Source organism: Mesoplodon densirostris, chromosome 3 (assembly GCF_025265405.1).
Source record: "Mesoplodon densirostris isolate mMesDen1 chromosome 3, mMesDen1 primary haplotype, whole genome shotgun sequence".
Lineage (NCBI taxonomy): Eukaryota > Metazoa > Chordata > Mammalia > Artiodactyla > Ziphiidae > Mesoplodon > Mesoplodon densirostris.
This window is the reverse complement of record NC_082663.1, coordinates 34944707-34971185: the sequence shown is the minus strand read 5'-3', so window position 1 is coordinate 34971185 and position 26479 is coordinate 34944707. Positions and strand designations below refer to the sequence as shown.

Here is a 26479-nt window from a genome sequence, read left to right as displayed (position 1 = left end):
CTGCTCAAATTAGATTTCAAACTATCTTCATATTTTAGTTTTCCTGCTCCTGCGTATTAGCAGGACTGTGAGGCATGTGTTTAAGAAGAAATCTGGGAAGTCTGCTAACTGCATCTAACCACAGGCATCTGCCTTGCCCGACATACAAAGAAATGTGAAATAATGAGTTCCAGGAAGCTGATACTTACACTCTTTGTGTATCAGAGATGGGATTTTTTGTGAAATGCAATTTTCTCCTTGGAGCATATCCACATCCTTTGCTCAAAGAGAGAGGAGGAGTTTGCAGGCTCCCCACATACCCATGCTTCAGGAAAGTCAAATGCGATTCAAACAAGGCTCAGATGGGGACTCCAAAGAGTTATTCTGGAATATCATGACACAAAGTTGAGACCAGTGTCAATTAGAACATCCTGTCTCTGTGTCACCCACAATGTGGTGACTTGCTTTGGGGAAAACTCACTGGGGAGAAGAGTGGAAAAGATTATTTCTTGAAAAGCTCCCAATGATGTAATTAAAGGAGTATCCGAAACCAGTTCCTTAGCAAGTTCTTCCATTAATGGAACTAAAGACAGTTTCCCAGTTTCTAAACTGGTATCCTCAACCCCCAGTCTTTCTCATCAAAAGGCAGCATTAAAGCTGAACCAATGCAGTAAATCATATTAAAATCACTTCTTGGATTGCACAAAATCTGCCTGTATCCATTGAGTATTCTGCTCCACCAAATACATCTGAAATATTTCTCTCTCTGCAGGGACAGAGTGCCTCAAGCCAGTGGTGCAGGAAGTACTGACACTGTCACCATTTCAGACATTATATAAAATTGGTGAATCCATTGAGCTAACCTGCCCCAGAGGCTTTGTTGTTGCTGGGCCATCAAGGTACACATGCAGTGGGGATTCCTGGACACCTCCCATTTCAAGCTCACTCACCTGTGAAAAAGGTGAGTAGCTGCTCAGTATACTGGGGTCTGCTAAGGTGGTGTCCTTTGTGGTTGGTTGTGTAGCATCTACAGAGGAGCTATTTCTTAAGAAGATTCCACTGATGGGCTGGGTTGTATTTCACCCCGTGTCGATGATGAGGTCAGGCAGCACATAAGTAGCTATTGGTCAAGTGAATATCTTCAAATATTAGACTGTGAGGTCAGTTTTCTTTTCCAATTTAATACTTCACGATTTTGAGGGAGTGCAAGCGCTCTCATATGAAAAAATCAGAATTGATGGTTAACTGAAAATTTAGTTCAAGTGGCGAGCCATAGAAAAGTAGTCCACACTACTTTTTAATTAAACATTTTATTTTAACTTAGAACATAGAAATACACAAATATTCACCAATTTTCTGACATAGGACCAACCTCTTAGTTCCTAAACGGTCTCCTGATTTGAGTTTCAAGATTTTTCTCAAATAAAACAAATGCATAATTCATCATCTATGTTATCCCATATCAGTTTCTCTAAAACAATGGGTTTTTTAACTCCAAGTGGGACACTTCTTTAAGAAACACCTCTGCTTAAGTCCCATCCCCTGGTTCTGATGCCATTGAGCTTGGAAGGCCCAATATTTTGTGTTTGTATAAAATCTCTCCGAGTTAATCCAGATACAGACAAAGTTGAGAATTATCTCTCTTTTGAAGAGAGGTAAAAGCTTAAAGGCAACTTTTGCAGCAAATTTGACTACAAAATGCTTTTATTTTTCCTTAATCTTTTATAGTAGTCTCATCCACATTAATTCAAAGCAAAATTTTTGCAAACCACTTTCAATTATTCAGCATTTTCAACTTAGTTTTTATAAAAATAACGTTTTTTCCTCCTTTATCAGTTGATATGTTTAATCAACTTACACAATAGTAACTGGCATAAATAGACTTGGAAACAAACAAAACTGACTCTTGGTAAGTCTATAGTTGGACTGGTAGGGGCAGAAGTGCGAAGCTGTGGAAGAGAGGGGCCTGTAAAACTTGCAGCTCAGTGTTGGACAGGCAGCTGGCATGGAGCAGCTGAAAACCCTGGTTAGTCTGGCCTGTTGGTTACTTGGAGGACAGTTAAGGGAGCTTCTACTAATTCATAGCTTCCAACTTTCTCAACATGCTTTTTCAAATAATGTCTCATTTTTAATCAAAGAATCCTTGATGAGCTCAGATATGATTGAGCTTATTTTGTCAAGGAAAAACCAAAGGCACAGAGAGGCTAAATTAGACCCAAAGTCAGACAGTTTGGGTCAAACAAGAACTGTGCAGCAGCTCTGATAATTCCTCAAGCTCTCTGCCATCTTGACTTCTTTATCCTCTTCCGGGCTTTTACCATGTGTGAAGGGAAAGGGGAAACTTAACCTATTATATAACCTTAAAACTATTGATAAAGAGACCCCATGGAAATTTGTGAGAACTTCAGGTTAGTATTGTGGCTTGGTTTCACACGACTCTTGATCATATATGTCAGAGGTATGAATGCATTTGGGGACCACAGGGTTTAGAGAGTTAAGATCCTCTGGGCATCTTAGGTAGCATCCTCCTCTTTATAAAAATAACAGCATATGTACGTACACACACACACACACACACAAATGCACACACATCTCCGTGTTTGGAAAAGAAATTAAAATTATTATCCAAACTGAGAGATAACAAAATGTTCTACATCGAGATAAAGGAAAGAAATATCCCATCTCATATACTTCCTCTCAACAACGTTGGCAGGAAGATCAATGAAGGGAGTCACAGAAAAAGAAAGAAAATCATCAATAAAACTGAGCACTCTTTCCTGTCAATGTGGGAGGAGCTGTGTGATAGAGACTTCAGGTCATTTGTTGGGCAGGAAGACTTTTAATTCTTTCAATGTGAAAAAGAATTTTGCTTCCTGAAGAAATGAGATACTGCACACCTCCACTGTTAGTTTTTTCCCTTCCTCTAAGAAATCAACACCTCCAGAATATCCCCTTGGCCTCAGCACTTAAAAATCTCAATGTTCTCATTTCCGTGTTACTCAAAAACTGTGCAGGGCAGGCAGCATGGGCAGCTGAGGGCCAGTTTGGGCTTCCACCTGATGCTTAGTGAGGGAGCAAAGAGTCCTTGCAGGTGGTCATTGATAATGCAAATCGGTAGGGAGGGAGCAATGCTCTGTGTGCTTGAAAGTTGATGCTCTTTGGAAACAATGTATAGCTTAGAGTCCCTCCTTGACCTAAGTGTGGATTTATTTACAAAAGCCAAAGGCCACACAGAAACCAAAGAAAATCGAGCCCATGTCAATGGAAATCTTAGTATCTGAGACCTTACCAGCAGCTATAGGTCTCCATGTTCATGAAAGTTCTGAGCCAAATTTCACCAGATGGAATGAGGGTCCTAACAGAGAGTAATAATGGGGAATGGAAATGCATAGCAGCAAAGAAGAAAACCTACCAATTTTCTAAATCTTTATTTTTGCCTCTTACATAAACCTCCTTCCCTAACAAACCTCCTGCCTGATATACCTGCCTACAGCCCTCCTTTGACAACTACTTGCTTACAGAGGTCACTGTGGTTCTGTGGATGCCTGATTAGTCAGATCCAGTCCAAGGTCTAGACTGTGTTTCATCCAGGAGGCTCAGGATGTCAGCTCCAGGTTTAATTCAACCAGTCTAAAGCTTCTCTGTATGAGCCTGAACAAAAGCAAAGATAACCAAGATTTCCCCTTCCATATAATATATCCAAGTGTTCTTCCTTCTACTTTAATCTCCCTTCCTCTCATACACACTATTCAATTGCTCATCTTAGGTCAAGCATCATTTCCTTATAGATCTTCCTTACATTTCTCAGTTGTATTTTTTTTGGTGATATGATCTCCTGGAACTGTATTTTTTCAAAATACCTATCTCTGCCTTTAATTATAAACCCATCACTATGATTGTTTGATTAATGTCTGTTTTCCCACTATTAGGGGATTACTGCTGTTTTCATTCTATTTTTTTCCACATAACATCCTAATATCTAGAATATCATAGGGATAAATTGTCACATTTGGGAGTCGCATTTCTTCATTGATGATTCTTATAAGAAAAATCTGACTTTCAAGCCATTATCCCCCCAAATCCATTCACACGATTGTCGTCACTGACATCCATATTGCTAAAGAGAATAGACAATATTTTGGTCCTCATCTGCCTTGCCTTCTCAGCAGCATTCAACAGTGTTGACCTTCTTCTGCACATTCGTTCTTTCCCTGGCTTCCAAGACACAGTGCTGTCTGGTTTAGCTTCTACCTCTCTGGCTGCTGCCCTCTATTTTTGGCAGGCTCCTGCCTTTGCATGGACTTTAAATGTTGGAGTTCCTCAAGGCTCAGATCTGTCCCATCACCTCATGCTACACTCTCCTGCTGGGGAATCTCACCCATACCCATAGCATCAATGATTCCCCCATAGGCTAATAACAAATTTAAATCTTTATCACAGACTTCTCCACTGAGTTTTAGACTTGAATATTCAAATTCCTATGTGTCTATTTTGTTTGGATGTCTTAAAGAGACTATAAGTTCAACATATGCAGAGAGGAATTCTTGAGTCATCACCATAGCTTCCCTGCAACTAACATCTTCTAGTATTTTCTATTTCACTTAAGGCACCAATATCTATTCTCTTATGCAAACTATAAACCTAAGAATTATACTTGGCAGTTCTCATAACTTACTCACAATATGCAATATCATCCATTTTATGTGCTTAAAATGTCTCAAGTTCATCCACTTCTCTCCATTTCTACCTCTAGCACTTTGGTCAAAATTACCATTCTCTTTCACCCAAACTCCTATAATAACCTCATAAATTGTCTATTCTCTTGACCACCATGCCTCTCCAAATTCATTCTCCATAGAGAAACCAAAATTAATTGTTTTTCCAAATCCAGACCTGATTTTGTCAAACCACCGCCTGCTAAAACCTATCAAAGAGTTGCCACTGCTTATAAAATAAGACAAAAATACTTTGAAAGCCCTTTATGACCCTACACAGTCTGCCACACAGCCATCTCTCTGGCTGTACCTTTTCCATGCCCTTGTTTTCCTGGCTTTCTTACAGTTCCAAGAAAGTCACACATTACCTCTCTTTTGACCATGTTTATGCCTGCTATTGCCTTTGCTTCAAACACACTCCCTTTTCTCTTCCCATTTTACTGTTCATAACCTTCCTGGCTACATCAATTTTCTTGATTATATGCTTTCTCTTTAATAACACTAATAACAGCAACAATTCTATGTATACAGTGTGTTTTTTTGATTAATTTCTGTCTGCTCCACAAGACTAGAAGCTTTGAGAGCATGGGATCTGGGTCAAATTTTTCTCACCCCACTATCCCCAGAACCTATGGTGGTGCTGGGAAATCATAGTCGCTCAATAAATGTTTGAATAACAAATGAGCAAAAATTTCACCAATTCCATTTTCTTTAGTTCTTTGAACTTAGTAGCAGCTCTAGGTTGGAAAACGATAGCTCCTAGAGCTAGAAAGGACCTTTCAGATGGACTATTTTATGACAACATATTTGGAAAAACCAAAATGAACGCTCTAACTCCAAAAAATAAATAAGAACATTTCACCACTGCCTTTTCTCCTAAATTCAAACTTATCACTTGAAATCCATGCTGTGCATTGTTCTTATCTACATTTTCTCTGTTTCAGATACCTTGGCACACTTAAAAGGCCATTGTCAACCAGGGCAAAAACAGTTGGGATCTGAATGCATTTGCATGTCTCCAGAAGAAGACTGTGGGTAAGAGATACTCTATGGACTCTGTTTAGAAATAGAAAACCAGTCTAGTGTAACCAACTTAATGGAGGAGCTGGGTTTCTTGAACCATGAATACAAGGCATATTAATTCTTCACATAACTGATACCCACTGTGCTCTGTTGAATTCCTCCTTCCTCACTTGGTAGCAAGCTTTCTTAATTGCCTCTCACCCTTGTCCACTAAGTTTGCATGGCTTTTGTTACTAAAACAGTCTCATTCTGTGGGCACGAGCTGCAACTATCAGTGCAGACACCAGAGATGGTCATGAAGCGCTAAGCCTGCTGCTGCAGCCACCAAGAATCCTATGTGCAAGCACAGGTCACTATCCACACCTCCCGTCCTGGGATCCTGTGCAGCTCGCCACTGCCAGGGTCCCATGATCGAGGGACAACTTCTCTGGGAGAACACAAGGTGTACCTCAGGCTGGTGCAACATCATGCCAGCCTCTGCCACTGCAGGATCGCCACTCATTCTGTACCCCTCCATCACCCCAGCCTTAGTGAGCCAGAGCACCATAATCAGCCACTCCTTTAACCCCTTTCTGTCTGGGTGAAGAATAGATGCCAGAAGGCAACATATATGAAGAGGCAGGGCCAAATCCAAAGCTGAACCCCAGAAGCTGTGCAAACAAATGAGAGAAAGAGAAATTTCTCCCAGAAGCCTAAGGAGCAGCAGATTAAATCTTCACAATCAACTTGATGTACCCCACATCTGTGGAATACCTGAATAGACAAGGAATCATCCCAAAATTGAGGAGGTGGACTTTGGGACCAACTGGAGACTTGGGGATTGCTGTATGTGACTGATTTGTTTCTAATTTTTATGTTTATCTTAGTATAATTTTTAGTGCTTGTTATCATTGGTGGATTTGTTTATTGGTTTGGTTGCTCCCTTCTTTTTTATTTATTACTTTCCAAATTTTATTAATATTTTTTATTTTAAAAACATTTTTATTTTATTTTATTTTTTTCTTTGTTTCCTTTTTTTCTCCCTTTTCTTCTGAGCCATGTGGCTGACAGGGTCTTGCTGCTCAGGCCGGGGGTCAGGCCTGAGTCTCAGAGGTGGGAGAGCTGAGTTCAGGACATTTGACCACCAGACACCTCCCAGCACCATGTAATATCAATAGGCAAGAGCTCTCCCAGAGATCTCCACCTCAGTCCTAAGACCCAGCTCCACCCAATGGCCAGCAAGATCCAGTGCTGGACACCTCATGCCAAACAACTAGCAAGACAGGAACACAACCCCACCCATTAGCAAAGAGGCTGCCCAAAATCATACTAAGTTCACAGACACCCTAAAACACACTGCTGGAGGCAGCCCTGCCCACCAGAAAAACAAGATCCAGCCTCATCCACCAGAACACAGGCACCATTCCCTTACACCAGGAAGCCTACACAAGCCACTGAACCAACCTCACCCACTGGTGGCAGATACCAAAAAGAACAGGAACTACAAATCTGCAGCCTGGGAAAAGGAGGCCCCAAACACAGTAAGTTAAACAAAATGAGAAGACAGAGAAATAAGCAGCAGATGAAGTAGCAAGGTAAAAACCCACTAGACCAAACAAATGAAAAGGACATAGACAGTATACCTGAAAAAGAATTCAGAGTAATAATAGTAAAGATGATCCAAAATCCTGGAAATACAATGGAGAAAATACAAAACATTTAACAAGGCCCTAGGAAAATTAAAGAGCAAACAAGCAATGATGAATGACACAATAAATGAAATTTAAAATACTATAGAAGGAATCAATAGCAGAATAACTGAGATAGAAGAACGGATTAGTGACCTGGAAGATAAAATAGTGGAAATAACTACCACAGAGCAGAATAAAGAAAAAAAGAATGAAAAGAACTGAAGACAGTCTCAGAGACCTCTGGGACAACATTAAATGCACCAACATTTGAATTATGTGTGTCCCAGAAGAAGAGAAAAAGAAAGGGTCTGAGAAAACATTTGAAGAGATTATAGTTGAAAACTTCCCTAACATGGCAAAAGAAATAAAGTCCAGGAAGCACAGAGAGTCCCATACAGGATAAATCCAAGGAGAAACATGCCAAGACACATATTAACAAACTATCAAATATTAAATACAAAGAAAAACTAATAAAAGCAGTAAGGGAAAAGCAACAAATAACATACAAGGGTATCCCCATAAGGTTAAGAGTTAAATTTTCAGCAGAAACTCTGCAAGCCAGAAGTGGCAGGACATATTTAAAGTGATAAAAGGGAAAAACCTACAACCAAGATTACTCTACTGAGCAAGGATCTCATTCAGATTTGATGGAGAAATTAAAACCTTTACAGACAAGCAAAAGCTAAGAGAATTCAGCACCACCAAACCAGCTTTACAACAAATGCTAAAGGAAATTCTCTAGGCAGGAAACACAAGAGAAGGAAAAGATCTACAATAACAAACTCCAAACAGTTAGGAAAATGATAATAGAAACATACATATCAATAACTACCTTAAATGTAAATGGATTAAATGCTCCAAACAAAAGAAATAGACAGGCTGAATGGATACAAAAACAAGACCCATATATATGCTGTCTACAAGAGAACCACTTCACACCTCGGGACACATACAGACAAAGTGAGGGGATGGAAAAAGATATTACACGCAAATGGAAATCAAGAGAAAGCTGGAGTACCAATTCTCATATCAGAAAAAAATAGACTTTAAAATAAAGACTATTACAAGAGACAAAGAAGGACACTACATAATGATCAAGGGATCACTCCAAGAAGATACAACAATTGTAAATATTTATGCACTCAACAGGGGAACACCTCAATACATAAGGAAAATGCTAACAACCATAAAAGGGGAAATAGACAGTAACACAATCATGGTAGGGGACTTTAACATCCCACTTTCATCAATGGACAGATGATCCAAAATGAAAATAAATAAGGAAACACAAGATTTAAATGACACATTAAACAAAATGGACTTAATTGATATTTATAGGATATTCTTTCCAATCACAATAGAATACACTTTCTTCTCAAGTGCTCATTCTCCAGGATAGACCATACCTTGGGTCACAAAACAAGCCTTGATAAATTTAAGAAAACTGAAATCATATCAAGTATCTTTTCCAACCACAATGTTATGAGACTAGATATCAATTACAGGAAAAAAAAACTGTAAAAAATACAAACACATGGAACCTAGACAATACATTACTAAAAAACCAAGAGATCACTGAAGAAATCAAAAAGGAAATTTAAAAAAAAACCTAGAAAGAAATGACACTTAAAACATGACAACCCAAAACCTATGGGATGCAGCAAAAGCAGTTCTAAGAGGGAAGTTTATAGCAATACAAGCCTACCTCAAGAAACAAGAAACATCTCAAATAAACAACATAACCTTACACCGAAAACAATTACAGAAAGAACAAAAAAAACAGTTAACAGAAGGAAAGAAGTCATAAAGATGAAATAAATGAAATAGACATGAAGGAAACAATAGCAAAGATCAATAAAACTAAAAGCTGGTTATTTGAGAAGATAAACAAAAGTGATAAACCATTAGCCAGACTCATCAAGAAAAAAAGGGAGAAGACTCAAGTCAAAATACTTAGAAATGAAAAAGGAGAGGTAACAACTGACACTGCAGAAATACAAAGGATCATGAGAGATTATGACAAGAAGCTATATGCCAATAAAATGGACAACCTGGAAGAAATGGACAAATTCTTAGGAAAGTACAACATCCCAAAACTGAACAAGGAAGAAATGGAAAATAAACAGACCAACCACAAGCACTGAAACTGAAACTGTGATTTAAAATCTTCCAACAACCAAAAGTCCAGGACCAGATGGCTTCACAGGCAAATTCTATCAAACATTTACAGAAGAGCTAACACTTATCCTTCTCAAACTTGTCCAAAATATAGCAGAGAGAAGAACACTCCCAAATTCATTCTATGAGGCCACCATCACCCTGATACCAAAACCAGACAAAGATGTCACAAAATAAGAAAACTACAGGCCAATAACACTGATGAATATAGATGCAAAAATCCTCAATGTAAAAAAAAAAAAAATCCTCAATGTAATACTAGCAAACAGAATCCAACAGCACATTAAAATGATCATACCCCATGATCAAGTGGGGTTTATCCCAGGAATGCAAGTATTCTTCAATATCGGCAAATCAGTCAATGTGATATACCATATTAACAAATTGAAAGATAAAAAGCATGTGATAATCTCAACAGATGCAGAAAAAGCTTTTGATAAAATTCAACATCCATTTATGACAAAAAAAAAAAAACCCTCCAGAAAGTAGGCATAGAGGGAACTTTCCTCAACATAATAAAGGTCATATATGACAAATCCATAGCCAATATCATTCTCAATCATGAAAAACTGAAACCATTTCCTCTAAGATCAGGAAAAAGTCAAGGTTGCTCACTCTCACCACTATTATTCAACAAAGTTTGGAAGTTTTAGCCAGAGTAATCAGAGAAGAAAAAGAAATAAAGGGAATCCAAATGGGAAAAGAAGAAGCAAAATTGTCACTGTTTGCAGATGAAATGATACTATACTTAGAGAATGCTAAAGATGCTACCAGAAACCTACTAGAGCTAATCAATGAATTTGGTAAAGTTGCAGGATACAAAATTAATGCACAGAAATCTCTGGCATTCCTATACACTAATGATGAAAAATCTGAAAGAGAAATTAAGGAAACACTCCCATTTACCATTGCAACAAAAAGAATAAAATACCTAGGAATAATCCTACCTAAGGAGACAAAACACCTGTATGCAGAAAACTATAAGACACTGATGAAAGAAATTAAAGATGATACAAACATATGGAGAGATATACTATGTTCTTGGATTAGAAGAATCAATATTGTGAAAATGACTATACTACCCAAAGCAATCTACAGGTTCAATGCAATCCCTATCAAACTACCAATGGCATTTTTCACAGAACTAGAATAAAAAATTTCACAATTTGTAGGAAAACACAAAAGACCTCGAATAGACAAAGCAAACTTGAGAAAGAAAAATGGAGCTGGGGGAATCAGACTCCCTGACTTCAGATTATACTACAAAGCTACAGTAATCAAGAAAGTATAGTACTGGCACAAAAACAGAAATATAGATCAATGGAACAGGATAGAAAGCCTAGAGGTAAACTGATGCACATATGGTCACCTTATATTTGGTAAAGGAGGAAAGAATATACAATGGAGAAAGACAGCCTCTTCAATAACTGGTGCTGGGAAAATTGGACAGCTACATGTAAAAGAATGAAATTAGAACACTCCCTAACACCATACACAAAAATAAACTCAAAAAGGATTAAAGACCTAAATGTAAGGCCAGACACTGTAAAACTCTTGGAGGAAAACATAGGCAGAACACTCTATGACATAAATCGCAGCAAGATCCTTTTTGACCCACCTCCTAGAGAAATGGAAATAAAAACAAAAGTAAACAAATCGGTCCTAATGAAACTTCAAAGCTTTTGCACAGCAAAGGAAACTATAAACAAGATGAAAAGACAACCGTCAGAATGGGAGAAAATATTTGCAAATGAAGCAACTGACAAAGGATTAATCTCCAAAATTTACATGCAGCTCAATATATATATATATAAAAAAAACCCAATCCAAAAATGGGCAGAAGACCTAAATAGACATTTCTCCAAAGAAGATATACAGATTGCCAACAAGCACATTAAAGGATGCTCAACATCACTGATCATCAGAGAAATGCAAATCAAAACTATAATGAGGCCTTACCTCACACGGGTCAGAATGGTCATCATCAAGAAATTTACAAACAACAAATCCTGGAGAAGGTCTGGAGAAAAGGGAGCCCTCTTGCACTGTTGGTGGGAATGTAAATTGATACAGCCACTATGGAGAACAGTATAGAGGGTCCTAAAAAACTAAAATAGAACTACCATATGACCCAGCAATCCCACTAGTGAGCATATACCCTGAGAAAACCATAATTCAAAAAGAGTCATGTACCACAATGTTCATTGCAACTCTATTTACAATAGCCAGGAAAAGGAAGCAACCTAAGTGTCGATCAACAGATGAATGGATAAAGAAGATATGGCACATATATACAATGGAATATTACTCAGCCATAAAAAGAAATGAAATTGAGTTTTTTGTAGTGAGGTGGATGGACCTAGAGTCTGTCATACGAAGTGAAGTAAGTCAGAAAGAGAAAAATACCACATGCTGACACATATATATGGAATCTAAAAAAAAATTTTTTAAAAAGGTTCTGAAGAACCTAGGGACAGAGCAGGAATAAAGATGCAGACGTAGAGAATGTACTTGAGGACACGTGGAGGGGGAAGGTTAAGCTGGGACGAAGTGAGAGAGTGGCATGGACATAGATACACTACCAAATGTAAAATAGATAGCTAGTGGGAAGCAGCTGCATAGCCCAGGGAGATCAGCTCTGTGCTTTGTGACCATCTAGAAGGATGGGATAGGGAGGGTGGGAGGGAGAGGCAAGAGAGAGGGGGTACAGGGGTATATGTATACATATAGCTGATTCACTTTGTTATATGGCAGAAACTAACACAACATTGTAATGCTATTATATTCCAATAAAGATGTTTTTTAAAAAAATAGTCTCATTCTGATGATAAAAACTCATTCCTGTCCAGTTTAAAATCAAACTCATGTATATCAAAGCCTTTCTTTTCCCCCTAAATATAGGGCAAGTTTGTGCCTCCAAAAGCTTGGAGTAGAGAAAGAGGTGTGAGCATGGACTTCACACACACACACACATACGCACACACATCCCTTTGTGAGATTAGTCTTTCATGTGGTGGCAGAGAGCTTGATGAAAAATGATATATCCTTATATGGCTGCCACGACTCTCTGATGTTATAACTGCCTTTTTTTACATGAACTAACCCTGGCATGTCGAGGGTGCTGATTAATTTAAGGGCTACTTTCAGGGGAATTTAATCTGAAATAACATTAGCTTAAGGTAAAGTTTTGTTTCTCTATCTCACAAAATAAATGCAGGGGAAGGCAGTCTAGGGATGGTCTGGTGATTCTCTCATTTCAGATAGGACTGCTCCTCCTTCCTGCTTTCTGTTCTGCCATTCATTTTTTTTAAATCTAATATTCATAATTTATTTTTCCTTGAAGTATAACTGATACTTTACTTATTTATTTCTTTTTATCAAAGTAAATTTTCTCTTTTGACATTCTTAAATTTATTTCATGATCCAAGACTTCCCTGCTGGAGTACAAAGGAAGGAAGACCAGAAATGGACACAGTCTCTCTTTTTAAGGAGAATTCCTGGGAAAATTATCATGGTGTCCATCTCATTACCCTTCTCTTATTCACATGGCCCGGTGGACCTGCAAGGGAGGCTATGAAATGCAGTTTTTTGGCTGGAAGCAAAAGCTTTTTTGAATAAAATTAGAGTTACATGACTGAGGGAGAGAATGAATGATGGAGTAGGAAGCCAACAGACTGTGCCCAGCTGCGATATTTCACGTTTTTTTGCTTTGAAATATATATTTTAAACAACGCAGACTGTTCTAAGGCAATTTTCATCTTTAAAACTGTGTGTCCATAATTGTTACTTTTAAATTTTTTCTTCTATTTCTTTGCACCAACTTTTTTTTTCACTTTTAACACTGATTCGCTCCCACATTCCTCTGAGCTACAAGTGAACAAACACTTGTAGGGACACATTAATTTGTTTGTTTATTTATTTATGAGAACACTACAGGGTCTTTTTCTGTAACATTCCACTGGTAGAATTCAACCCAAAGATGGCTCTATCTACCCTCCTCAGTATTAACCACAAGTGGTCCACTTTGTATGAGCTTCTTGCAGCTGGGGTCCCCTCACCCAGCAAATGGCCTTCTAAGGGGTACTTAAAATGTTCCCATTGTCCATTTAACCCAGAGGAAACTTCTATCTTTATCTTTGCAATACCCAACCATGAGAATACAGACTGTCCTCTGGAACTGTCTGAATTTCAGTTCAGTCCTACCTCTTTAGCCCCTTTCTATACTCCTCAGTCCTCTTTTATATGGCATTGAGGATGTTTGTGAGAGTGGCTGACCCCACAGCTTAAGTTCTCAGAAAGTGGCCTTTTGTTCTCAGCTATGGGCTTCAGTTCCTGGAAACAATTTTACATACTGGTGCACTGATTGTTAACTCTAAATTTGACATTAGAGAAGAAACTCATATTTGGAGTAATCAAGGTGTTCTTGTCCTCTCAGTAAGAGAAGGACTATGGCTAAACTTTTGTTAGCAGGACCCATCCATTTACTCAGATTTAGCAAGTTCCCCAGGGATTAATTGACTTAAAAGCTCATGCTCTTAACCACAATACAAATACACTTACAAAGCTATATAATTATATATAATATATAATTATATATATATATAATTATACATATAATATATATATAATTATATATAATATATATAATTATATGTATAATTATATATAAGACTCTTGTATTACAATTAATAAGTGTTAAAAAGTGTTCAGAGGAGGTACAGTCTACCATCGGCTAGGTCGATCAGGATTAGCTTCAAAATGTAGCCAGGAAATGATCTGGATGCCAATAGGCAGAGAGGAGAGACAATACGACATTGATTGAGTAGGGCTTGGCATGGTAGCAAAGGAACAATAATCTTATTAGTTTAGAAAATTGTCAATTTTTCAGATGATAAAGAGGGATTAAGGAGGATGGGAAAATGATTCTAGAAAGAAAAGTTGATTGGATCAAAATATGGAAGATTTTGATCATCAGAATTTAATAATTCAGACTTTAATTTGAAGGCAATTGGGAGTAGTACCATGCTTAAAATGAAATTTTAGAAAGAGGAATCCCAGTGCATGCCAGATAAAATGAGAGCCTAAAAGGAGAGAAATTGGGGGAAAGAATAGCTAGGTGGTAAGTTAACATATGTGTTGGCTACATGCCATCTCTTCTTTTCTAGTCTTCATATATAAATGCTTGCTTTCCTCTCTTGGACAGCTTTTATTCAGAAGATATCTGTGTGCTTGATACACGCTCCAGTCATCACTTTACTTCAACCACTTGTAAGTTTTTGGCCGAGAAATGTTTAAACAATCAGCAACTCCATTTTCTACATATTGGTTCATGCCAAGATGGTCCACAGCTAGAATGGGGCCTTGAAAGGACAAAACTTTCATCCAGTAGCACAAAGAAAGAATCCTGTGGCTATGACACCTGCTACGACTGGGAAAAATGTTCAGGTAAGCTCCAGCAGTGACCCATACTGGAAAAGCTCTCACTTAACCTTCATCTCAGCTAGTATATCTTACTTGCATTTATACATTCTTTCTTTAAAATAACCTTTCCTTAATCAAAAATAATTCTTTTCATTGTAAAAAAAATTTATGAATTGATTGAAATAGAAGGGAAAAGTAGAACCCAGCCCACCCACAAGTCTGGTGTAAATCTCTCCTATCTTTTTCTGCACATACATAATCAGTCCCACCCTTAGACCCCAGTAAGAAGAACACCCATCCTGATCTATGCTTTAGGTACGCTTCTTCCCCATCCCCAGTTTTGGAGGGCCTTTATCAAAATTGTCTAAGTTTCCTCTGGCAGTTGGAACCAGCTGGGGCCAGCTTAGGTACAGTGCCCTGAGCCTGGACATGGATACCAATTACCAGAAGCATCTGTCTCAAATTTTTTGAAGTCCTCTTGCAGTGCCTGGAATCACTTCAGGCTGACAGGGTTATATAGGCAGGATGTCTTGAGCCCACACACAGTCCCTCATGGGCCCAGGCCCTGTTTCCTCCTTGTGGGACATTCTCCTACTCTCTCCTGCTTCTCTCCCCCACGAGGCATGGGGTCAACCAGATGTTCCAAGGAGCTCTGGGACTCCACCTGTAGAGTCATCCCTCACTCACAGCTAGACCTCGTTCCCAGAGAGAAGTCTGGTGAGCCACTGGCCAGCAAGGTAGTCTTTCTCCAAATTGCTTGAGATCAGACAGCTAAGATGGTGTGACACTAATTTGAAGTGACTTTAATCATTTATATAAAGAGGCACCCCATTAAAAAAATGTCCCTGAGGCCTCACACACCTCAGGGGTGGCATTGATTATATTACAAGTTTTTTAAAAAATAGGATCATCTACTACATCTTATTTTATATATTGCTATTTTTCACTAAATATATCATGAAGCTATTCCCATGTCATAATGTTATTCTGCCACAAAATTTTCTTTTATTTAATTAATTTTAATTATTTTTTTATACAGCAGGTTCTTATTAGTTATCCATTTCATACATATTAGTGTATATAAGTCAATCCCAATCTCCAAATTCATCACACCACCACCACCACCCCCCACCGCTTTCCCCCCTTGGTGTCCATACGTTTGCTCTCTACTTCTGTGTCTCAATTTCTGCCCTGCAAACTGGTTCATCTGTACCATTTTTCTAGGTTCCACATATATGCGTTAATATATGATTTTGTTTTTCTCTTTCTGACTTACTTCACTCTGTATGACAGTCTCTAGATTCATCCACGTCTCTACAAATGACCCAGTTTTGTTCCTTTTTATGGCTGAGTAATATTCCATTGTATATATGTACCACTTGTCTTTATCAATTCACCTGTTGATGGGCATTTAGGTTGCTTCCATGACCTGGCTATTGTAAATAGTGCTGCAATGAACATTGGTGTGCATGTGTCTTTTTGAATTATGGTTTTCTCTGCGTATATGCCCAGTAGTGGGATTGCTGGGTCATATGGTAATTCTGTTTTTAGTTTTTTAAGGAACCTCCATACTGTTCTCCATAGTGGCTGTATTAATTTACATTCCCACCAACAGTGAAAGAGGGTTCCCTTTTCTCCAAACCATCTCCAGCATTTGTTGTTTGTAGATTTTCTGATGATGCACATTCTAACTGGTGTGAGGTGACACCTCATTGTAGTTTTGATTTGAAATTCTCTACTAATTAGTGATGCTGAGCAGCTTTTCATGTGCTTATTGGCCATCTGTATGTCTTCTTTGGAGAAATGTCTATTTAGGTCTTCTGCTCATTTTTGGATTGTGTTATTTGTTTTTTTAAATATTGAGCTGCATGAGCTGTTTATATATTTTAGAGATTAATCCTTTGTCCATTGATTCACTGGCAAATATTTTCTCCCATTCTGAGGGTAGTCTTTTCATCTTGTTTGTACTTTGCTTTGCAAAAGCTTTTAAGTTTCATTAGGTCCCATTTGCTTATTTTTGTTTTTATTTCCATTACTCTATGAGGTGGATCAAAAAAGATCTTGCTGTGATTTATGTCAAAGAGTGTTCTGCCTATGTATTCTTCTAAGAGTTTTATACTGTCTGGTCCTACATATAGGTCTCTGATCTATTTAGTGTTTATTTTTGTTTATGGTGTTAGGGAGTGCTCTAATTTCATTCTTTTATATGTAAAGAAAGCTGGAGTAGTGCTACTCCTATCAGATAAAATAGACTTTAAAATAAAGAATGTTACAAGAGACAAGGAAGGACACTACATAATGATCAAGGGATCAATTCAAGAAGAAGATATAACAGTTATATATGCACCCAACACAGGAGCATCTCAATACATAAGGCAACTGCTAACAGCTGTAAAAGAGGAAATCAACAGTAACACAATAATAGTTAGGGACTTTAACACCTCATATGCACCAATGGACAGATCATCCTAAATGAAAATAAAAAAGGAAACAGAAGCTTTAAATGACACAATAGACCAGATAGATTTAATTGATATTTATAGGACATTCCATCCAAAAACCACAGATTACACTTTCTTCTCAAGTGCGCACAGAACGTTCTCCAGGATAGATCACATGTTGGGTCACAAATCAAGCCTCAGTAAATTTAAGAAAAATGAAACCATATCAGGCATCTTTTCTGACCACAATGCTATGAGATTAGAAATGAATTACATGGGAAAAAATGTAAAAAACACAAACACATGGAGGCTAAACACTAAGTTACTAAATAACCAAGAGATCACCAAAGAAATCAAAGAAGAAATAAAAAAATACCTAGAGACAAATGACAATGAAAACACGATGATCCAAAACCTATGGGATGAAGCAAAAGCAGTTCTAAGAGGGAAGTTTATAACTATACAAGCCTACCTCAAGAAACAAGAAAAATCTCAAATAAACAATCTAACCTTACACCTAAAGGAACCAGAGAAAGAAGAACAAACAAAACCCAAAGTTAGCAGAAGGAAAGAAAGCATAAAGATCAGAGCAGAAATAAATGAAATAGAAACAAAGAAAACAATAGCAAAGATCAATAAAACTAAAAGCTGTGTCTTCGAGAAGATAAACAAAATAGATAGACCATTAGCCAGACTCATCTAGATAAAGAGAGAAAGGACTGAAATCAATAAAATTAGAAATGACAAAGGATAGTTACAACAGACACCACATAAATAAAAAGCATCCTAAGAGACTACTACAAGCAACTCTATGACAATAAAATGGACAACCTGGAAGAAATGGACAAATTCTTAGAAAGCAATAACCTTTGAAGACTTAACCAGGAAGAAACAGAAAATATGAACAGACCAATCACAAGTAATGAAATTGAAACTGTGATTAAAAATCTTGCAATAAACAAAAGTCCAGTACCAGACTGCTTTAGAGGTGAATTCTATCAAACATTTAGAGAAGTGCTAACACCCATCCTTCTCAAACTCTTCCAATAAATTGTAGAGGAAAGAACACTCCCAAACTCATTCTATGAGGTGACAATCACCCTGATACCAAAACCAGACAAAGATACTACAAAAAAAGAAAATTACAGACCAATGTCACTGATGAATATAGATGTAAAAATCCTCAACAAAACACTAGCAAACAGAATCCAACAACACATTAAAAGGATCATACACCATGATCAAGTGGGATTTACCACAGGGATGCAAGGATTCTTCAATATATACAAATCAATCAATGTGACACACCTTATTAACAAACTGAAGAATAAAAACCATATGATCATCTCAATAGATGCAGAAAAAGCTTTTGACAAAATTCAACACCCATTTATGACAAAAATGCTCCAGAAAGTGGGCATAGAGGGAATCTACCTCAATGTAATAAAGGCTATATATGACAAACCCATAGCAGCCGTCATTCTCAATGGTAAAAAACTGAAAGCATTTCCTCCAAGATCAGGAACAAGACAAGGATGTCCACTCTCACCACTATTATTCAACATAGGTTTGGAAGTCCTAGCCTTGTCAATCAGAGAAGAAAAAGAAATAAAAGGAATACAAATTGGAAAAGAAGAAGTAAAACTGTCACTGTTTGCAGGTGACATGATACATAGAGAATGCTAAAGATGCCACCAGAAAACTACTAGAGCTAATCAATGAATTTGGTAAAGTTGCAGGATACAAAATTAATGCACAGAAATCTCTTGCATCCCTATACACTAATGATGAAAAATCTTAGAGAGAAATTAAGGAATCACTCCCATTTATCATTGCAACAAAAAGAACAGAATACCTAGGAATAAACCTAGCTAAGGAGACAAAAGACCTGTATGCAGAAAACTATAAGACACTGATGAAAGAAATTAATAATGATACCAACAGATGGAGAGGTATACCATGTTCTTGGATTGGAAGAATCAATATTGTGAAAATAACTCTACTACCCATAGCAATCTACACATTCAGTTCAATCCCTATCAAATTACCAATGGCATTTTTTACGGAACTAGAACAAAAAAATCTTAAAATTTGTATGGACACACAAAAGACCCCGAATAGCCAAAGCAGTCTTGAGGGGAAAAAACAGCTGGAGGAATCAGGCTCCCTGACTTCAGAGTATACTACAAAGCTACAGTAATCAAGACAATATGGTACTGGCACAAAAACAGAAACATAGATCAATGGAAAAAGATAGAAAGCCCAGGGGTAAACCCATGCACCTATGGTCAACTAATCTATGACAATGGACGCAAGGATATACAATGGAGAAAAGACAGTCTCTTCAATAAGTGGTGCTGGGGAAACTGGATGGCTACATACAAAAGGATGAAATTAGAACATTCCCTAACACCATACACAAAAATACAGTCACAATGGATTAGAGACCTAAATGTAAGACCGAATACTATAAAACTCTTAGAGGAAAAGATAGGAAGAACACTCTTTGACATAAATCATAGCAAGATCTTTTTTAATCCACCTCCTAGAGTGATGGAAATAGAAACAAAAATAAACAAATGGGCCCTAATGAAACTTAAAGGCTTTTGCACAGCAAAGGAAACCATAAACAAGACAAAGGGACAACCTTCAGAATGGGAGAAAATATTTGCAAACGAATCAACGGACAAAGGATTAATCTCCAAAATACATAAACAGCTCATGCAGCTCTATATTAAAAAAAGAAACAACCCAATCCAAAAATAGGCAGAAGACCTAAATAGACATTTCTCCAAAGAAGACATACAGATGACCAAGAAGCACATGAAAAGCTGCTTATCATCACTATTTATTAGAGAAATGCAAATCAAAACTACAGTGAGGTATCACCTCACACCGGTTAGAATGGGCTTCATCAGAAAATCTACAAACAACAAATGCTGGAGAGAGTGTGGAGAAAAGGGAACCCTTTTGCACTGTTGGTGGGAATGTAAATTGATACAGCCACTATGGAGAACAGTATGGAGGTTCCTTAAAAAAACTAAAAATAGAATTACCATATGATCCAGCAATCCCACTACTGGGCATATAAACAGAGAAAACCACAATTCAAAAAGACACATGCACACCAATGGTCACTGAAGCACTATTTACAGTAACCCAGTCATGGAAACAACCTAAATGCCCATCGACAGATGAATGGATAAAGAAGATGTGGTACATATATACAATGGAATATTACTCAGCCATAAAAAGGAACAAAATTGGGTCATTTTTTGATACGTGGATGGATCTAGAGACTGTCATATAGAGTGAAGTAAGTCAGAAAGCAAAAATCAAATATTGTATATTAATGCATATATGTGGAACCTAGAAAAATGGTACAGATGAACCGAGTTGCAAGGCAGAAATAGAGATACAGATGTAGAGAACAAACATATGGACACGAAGGGCAGAAAGCCGCGGGGGGGTGGGGGGGGTGTGATGAACTGGGTGATTGGGATTGACATGTATACACTGATGTGTATAAAATTGATGACTTATAAGAACCTACTATATAAAAAAATAGAGAAAACCTATTTATTAGGTTTATAGACATGTGTGCAATTTAAAAAAAAAAAAAACTACTGTTACCTTGAGAAAAAAAAAACAACATAAGAAGTTTGAATCCTTACCAGTACTGGTCAAGTTAGCAGAATGTCTTGGGGTAGTCATACTAAAACATGAACATTTCTTAATAAGAGATTTAAGTCATTTAAAATATCCTTTGGGGCTTTCCTGGTGGCACAGTGGTTGACAGTCCACCTGCCGATGCAGGAGACACGGGTTCATGCCCCGGTCCGGGAAGATACCATGTGCTGTGGAGCGGCTAGGCCCGTGAGCCATGGCCGCTGAGCCTGCGCGTCCGGAGTCGGTGCTCCACAACGGGAGAGGCCACAACAGTGAGAGGCCCGTGTACCGCAATCAATCAATCAATCAATCAATAAAATCTCCTTTGATCCTACACACAGTTAGAAAACTGAAAGCCTTTTTCCCCCTAAAGATATGGTCTGCCTCTGCCAGCCTTCTTAGTTGGTGAGCAAAAGTCAGTGTCACAGAATTTCTGTTCCTGTAGCACTACAGAACAGAGTCAATGTACAAACCACAGCATTTATAAAGAGAGGAAACTAAAGATGTATTTTATACCCAAACCACTCATGACAAATTGGGATATTACTAATTTTGAGTTGAATTGAATGTCACCTTGATTAAGTTGTGTTCTTGATTACATTGTGTACTACTTTGTTACTCTTTTCCTTCTCTATAAAGAAAGAAATGAGAAAATGTTTAAAATGGAACTCTAAAGTAACATGAAGTTCACTTTGAAAAATTTAGAATACAGAAGCCTTCCTAAGGAGCCTACTTTTATAGCTATGAAATGTTTTATCTAAATTTCAAAAATATCCAGCATCAACCAACAGGAGGGGAAAATGTATTCAATAAACATCCATTTAGTATCCATATGCCAAAGTCACTGTACATAATAAGGTGAGAGGTGTGATGAAAAAGGAGCTTTGTACCCTCAAATTGTTCAGTTTGGGGAGTTAATTTTCACAGTTTTTCAAATGATTACATGAATAACTTTAATACAAGACAGTATGTGACAAGAGCAGTAAGAGAGATAAATACCTTCTGGACAGGAAGGGTTTCATAAGGATGGAAACATGAATTAGTGGAGGTGGCAGGAAGGGCCTTTTCATGCTAATAATCTGAAAATCATCTTGCTAAGAGTATTTAAGCTATAACCATACTACAAGAGTGGTGACCGTGGCCTTTCCGGAAGCCTGGGGAACTGACATCTCTCTAGAGGTAGAACAGTCTCCTGTCCTTCACCAAACACTATAGTTTCCAACAACAAACAAGACTCTCCCCAACTAGAATTTCTCTAGCTGATTGGCAAATGTGTAAAAGGGAAATTCACGCCTTTTCATGAACTATTTCCTACTGAGGCCAGGAAGCTTATACAGTTAATGATCATCTCCCCATTCCCTTTCCCTATTTTCTCCCATCAGTTGAGACACATGGGAAAGAACTGATACCTGCCCCAAAGAGGCTACAGCCTGATTCTCAGGCTGACTCAGATATTTTGGCAACATATATTATCACAGATCCACCAAATACATTTCTTTTTGAATACTTATACCTGCACCCTCAAATTCAGAATTGAAATCAATTGATGAAGCAGAATTAATTGAGCACCTTGTTAACAACTGAATAGGATAAACAGATGGAGGAACCATAGTTACAGCTCTCTAACAAAGCACTTATAACTGTCTTGGGAGAAAAACATATGAAAAGCTAACTAACAAGAAAGTATAAAAAAATCAGAGGTAGTGCTGACAAATTTACACCATTAAAGTTTATTTAAAGGAAACATCAGTGGGGGTATGTGGCTATAAAATGCTTCATGAAGGAGGAGAGGCTTGTACACAGCGGACATGTGGGGAACTGGATACAGCACATCAGTCCGGCAAAGGAAGGGGCTAGTGTGGGCAAAGCACACAACCTGGAACACCTTCGGGGTCTTGCTTGGGAAAGAGAGAGGAAGTCACTCTACCTGGGATGGAGAAAGCAGAAAAGATAATGTTGCGAAGGGATGTTGAGACCATCTGTGGAGGACCTTGAACTTTGACTAAAACATACGTGTGTATAAATGAGACTATATCCATTTACTTAAAACTGGTATAATATGCTTGGCTTTGGTAACTTTACCCCTAAATGATCATTTTAAAACTCTTTCATGAACACAAGATTTATATGAATTATGAAGTGTTAGGGTGTTTTTAAAACCAGGCCTTATAAAAGTATCATCTAATTTAACTGCTTATTAAAAATCCAGATCTCTAGTCATAACCCAGGAATATTCTAGAAAGAAATTTAAAATATGACACAGAGTTATGTTAAAAGAGTTCAGGCTTGTGAGTCATTCATGATTTAAAATATGCCTCTATCACTTACTAATTGTGGGACCATAGGCATATCACTTAACCTCTCTGAGCTGAGTTTCTTCATCTGTAGAATTAGTATAATGCCATATAGTTCATATGTTTATTGTGAGAATTAAATAAAATAAAGCACACAAAGCACTTGGCATAGTGTGTGGTTTCATGGTGCAGGCTCAATAAATGATACCCTATATAAGGGTTCCCAGGTGGTGCCAATGAGAAAAGAACATGAAGGACAGACTGAAGACATTGTGGAAATGGATTGATTGGATGTGGGCAGTGAATGAGAGGGAGGTGTCAGAGGTAGCCCAGCTTTTGCATCTTACTGACTTACCAGTGCCCTCTCCTCTCTTATACCCAGATCACTCCATTCAGCCACAGTTGGGTCATTGCCTTTGTTCTAGCATTCTCACTCATTGCCACCAAAGTGCTCACTGCTCTGGGGACGAGTTAGGTAAAATCAAGCCCTAAAGCACTGTGGTGAGTCACACTGTCTCTCTCATTGCAGCTGCCACCTCCAAGTGTGTCTGCCTATTGCCCTCCCAGTGCTTCAAGAGTGGAAACGAGCTCTTCTGCGTCAAAATGGGATCATCAATGAGCGGGAGAACAGTGAACATCTGTGAAGTAGGAGCTGTCAGGTGTGCCAACAGGAAAGTGGAAATACTGCATCCTGGGAGGTGTTAGACCTAACACAGTTACTGATAAACAGATTTACTGCCCCAAAATAATCCCTACAAAAGGACACTCTTGCACCAACAGCAGACTGTCATATCCAGGAGTTACCAACATAAATCCTTTTGTGTTTGTTTCACATTATTGTTCTCCCTGCCTCCCGTGTCTTCTCCCCTGTCCAGTTCCCATCCATGATGCTCTGTAACACACCCCTAGGTAATAACTTCCACATCAATCTAATAAATTCTTCTGTTCATGTTGCACTAAAATGATGGGACTTCTGAGGACCTTATGAAGCCTGTGGTATTAAGCATCCTGACAAGTAGAAATCAGAATAAAAACTGTAATTTTCTTCAATGAATCAATAAGCATAGAAATCTACAACAACTTGTAGAACACATTCTTGAAACCCAACCTTCATGCATTCACTCAACAAATAATTGTGAATGTCTACAATGTTCCCAGTACTGTTTAAGGTGCTGGGGAATCAGCAGTGACTAAAACATACAAAAGCCCTTGCCTTCATAAAGCTCATATTCATGTGGAGGAAGACATACAGAACATAAAATAAGCAAATAAAATATATAGTATGTTTGATGGTGACAATTGCTATGGAGAAGATAATGCAGGGAAAGGTAAGTCCCATCCTTAATCCTCGTCTTACACGAGGAAATATTCTATAGTTAATAAGTATCACAGAAAAGATGATTGGACTCAAGTGGAAGTTGCCTCGCTTAAAGTAGTTAATAAACTTCTGGAGTTTTCTCCTTAGGAAACTCTCTTTGCCTCAGCTAAAGCACATCAGAAAGCTTTTAAGTTAAAGTATGTGATGGATGGAAAATCATAAGAGAATTTCAAAGGTATAATTTTTAAGGTAAGGCATATCTTTCGTATTAGGCCATACCAAGTAGACACCCACTTCTTAGAGTATCATTTTGAATTGGGGAAGAGAAACATCTTTGGAACAGCAGTTCTCAAACATAAGTGTGCATTGGAATCGCTTGGAGCACTTGTTAATATAGATGCCTGAGACTTAGCCCCAGTTTCTGGTTCAATAGTTCTGGGGTGGGGCCTCAGAATCTGTATTTCTAGCAACTTTCCACATGGGACTGCTCATGATGATCAGGGGTGTCGCATTGTGAGAACACTTAGCCTAGAAATGGAGTCATCAAACAGCTAATACAACTACTAAAATAATGATCTCAAAACTTTAGCCAGCCAATCTCCAAGCAGGTAAGTGGAAGCAGATTCCCTTCCTCTAAAACTCACTGGGATGCCTAGTTAATGGAAGGGGTCTATGAGTCACAGCCATCTGGCTGCACCCTCTTTAGACCTTATACATTAAATCTCACTCTTCCATCTCATTAATCATAAGATCTTAGCAAAAATATAAAACATCTTGGAATATCAAAGGCTAAGTATGAGGAAGGGAAAAACCAAGAAAGAGAAAACACATTTTCCTGGTGTAACGGCAATTGAGTGGGAATCAATCTTTGCCCAGGAGTCAGTGATGCATCTTTTCCCCAGTCATGCCACCCTACACCCTTCTCACTACAAAAATGATGCAGGCCACTCTTGTAAGCTTCGCGCCCTCAGCACTCCCAAGACGCCAAAGTGAGGGCAAAGTTTAGGCATGAAATATTCCCACATTCAAAGGAGAACCACCACCAACTGAGTCAAGACACTTTGCTCAGGACTGACGACTCTCACACTAGCTCCACATGTTTCCGGGCTATACAGCAGGACTAGGGGTGGGAGGGAAGCCATAGGGATCTGCAGGCGCAGGAAGGCAGTGCTCATAGTAAGAGTCCTGTTATCTCCCTCAAGTCCTTTTCTTCTCCTTGGTGAGGAGGAGGAGGATGCTGTAAGTATCCACTGAAGCCAGGCAACCAAAGCCTTGAAAGAATCATTTGTTAGGGCACCTACATCCAGGATATACAGTGCTGCCTTCGGTGGCTGGAGGCTGTGGAATCTTAGAGCTGCCACTGGTGAGCAGGTTGCTGGAGGAGTTTCTGGGAGGCATGGATTCTCACCGGGAGAGTTCTCTCTTACAGGAGCACAAGACCACTTCCTGCCTAGGGCATGCTGAAGGCAGGATGCTGACAGAGTGGTCTGCAACGTTTCCAGGGTGACAAGGGAGTGCTGTGGCATGACTGGGAAAAAGATGGGTGCAGCCCTTTCTCCATCTCAGTCCCAGGGTGTACAGAAAGACTGAAGAACTTTGGTGGTTCCCATGGCTCCCTAGGAAGGAGCAGAGAGAAGAGGAAAAGCAGGCGCTCTGAGGCCACCCTGCATCTTGGACATGAACCTATGGAAAGCACCAAATGGAGACTCAGCTGCCTCTCTCACAGGAAGTTCTGGGGGACAGTGTTGGTAGGAGAAAAGCAAACACCACC

At 38.4% G+C, this 26479-nt stretch overlaps 1 protein-coding gene across 1 annotated transcript in view; it reads left to right on the top strand.

Annotated features, from left to right (window-relative positions):
- C6 (complement C6) overlaps positions 1-24095 on the top strand; it is a 78918-nt gene extending 54823 nt beyond the window's left edge. Inside the window, exons 14-17 of the mRNA XM_060091657.1 lie at positions 752-940; positions 5639-5729; positions 14769-15010; positions 23920-24095. Coding sequence (XP_059947640.1) covers positions 752-940; positions 5639-5729; positions 14769-15010; positions 23920-24095 — 698 coding nt within the window. The remainder of the gene's footprint in view (positions 1-751; positions 941-5638; positions 5730-14768; positions 15011-23919) is intronic.
- The last annotated feature ends 2384 nt before the right edge of the window (positions 24096-26479 follow it).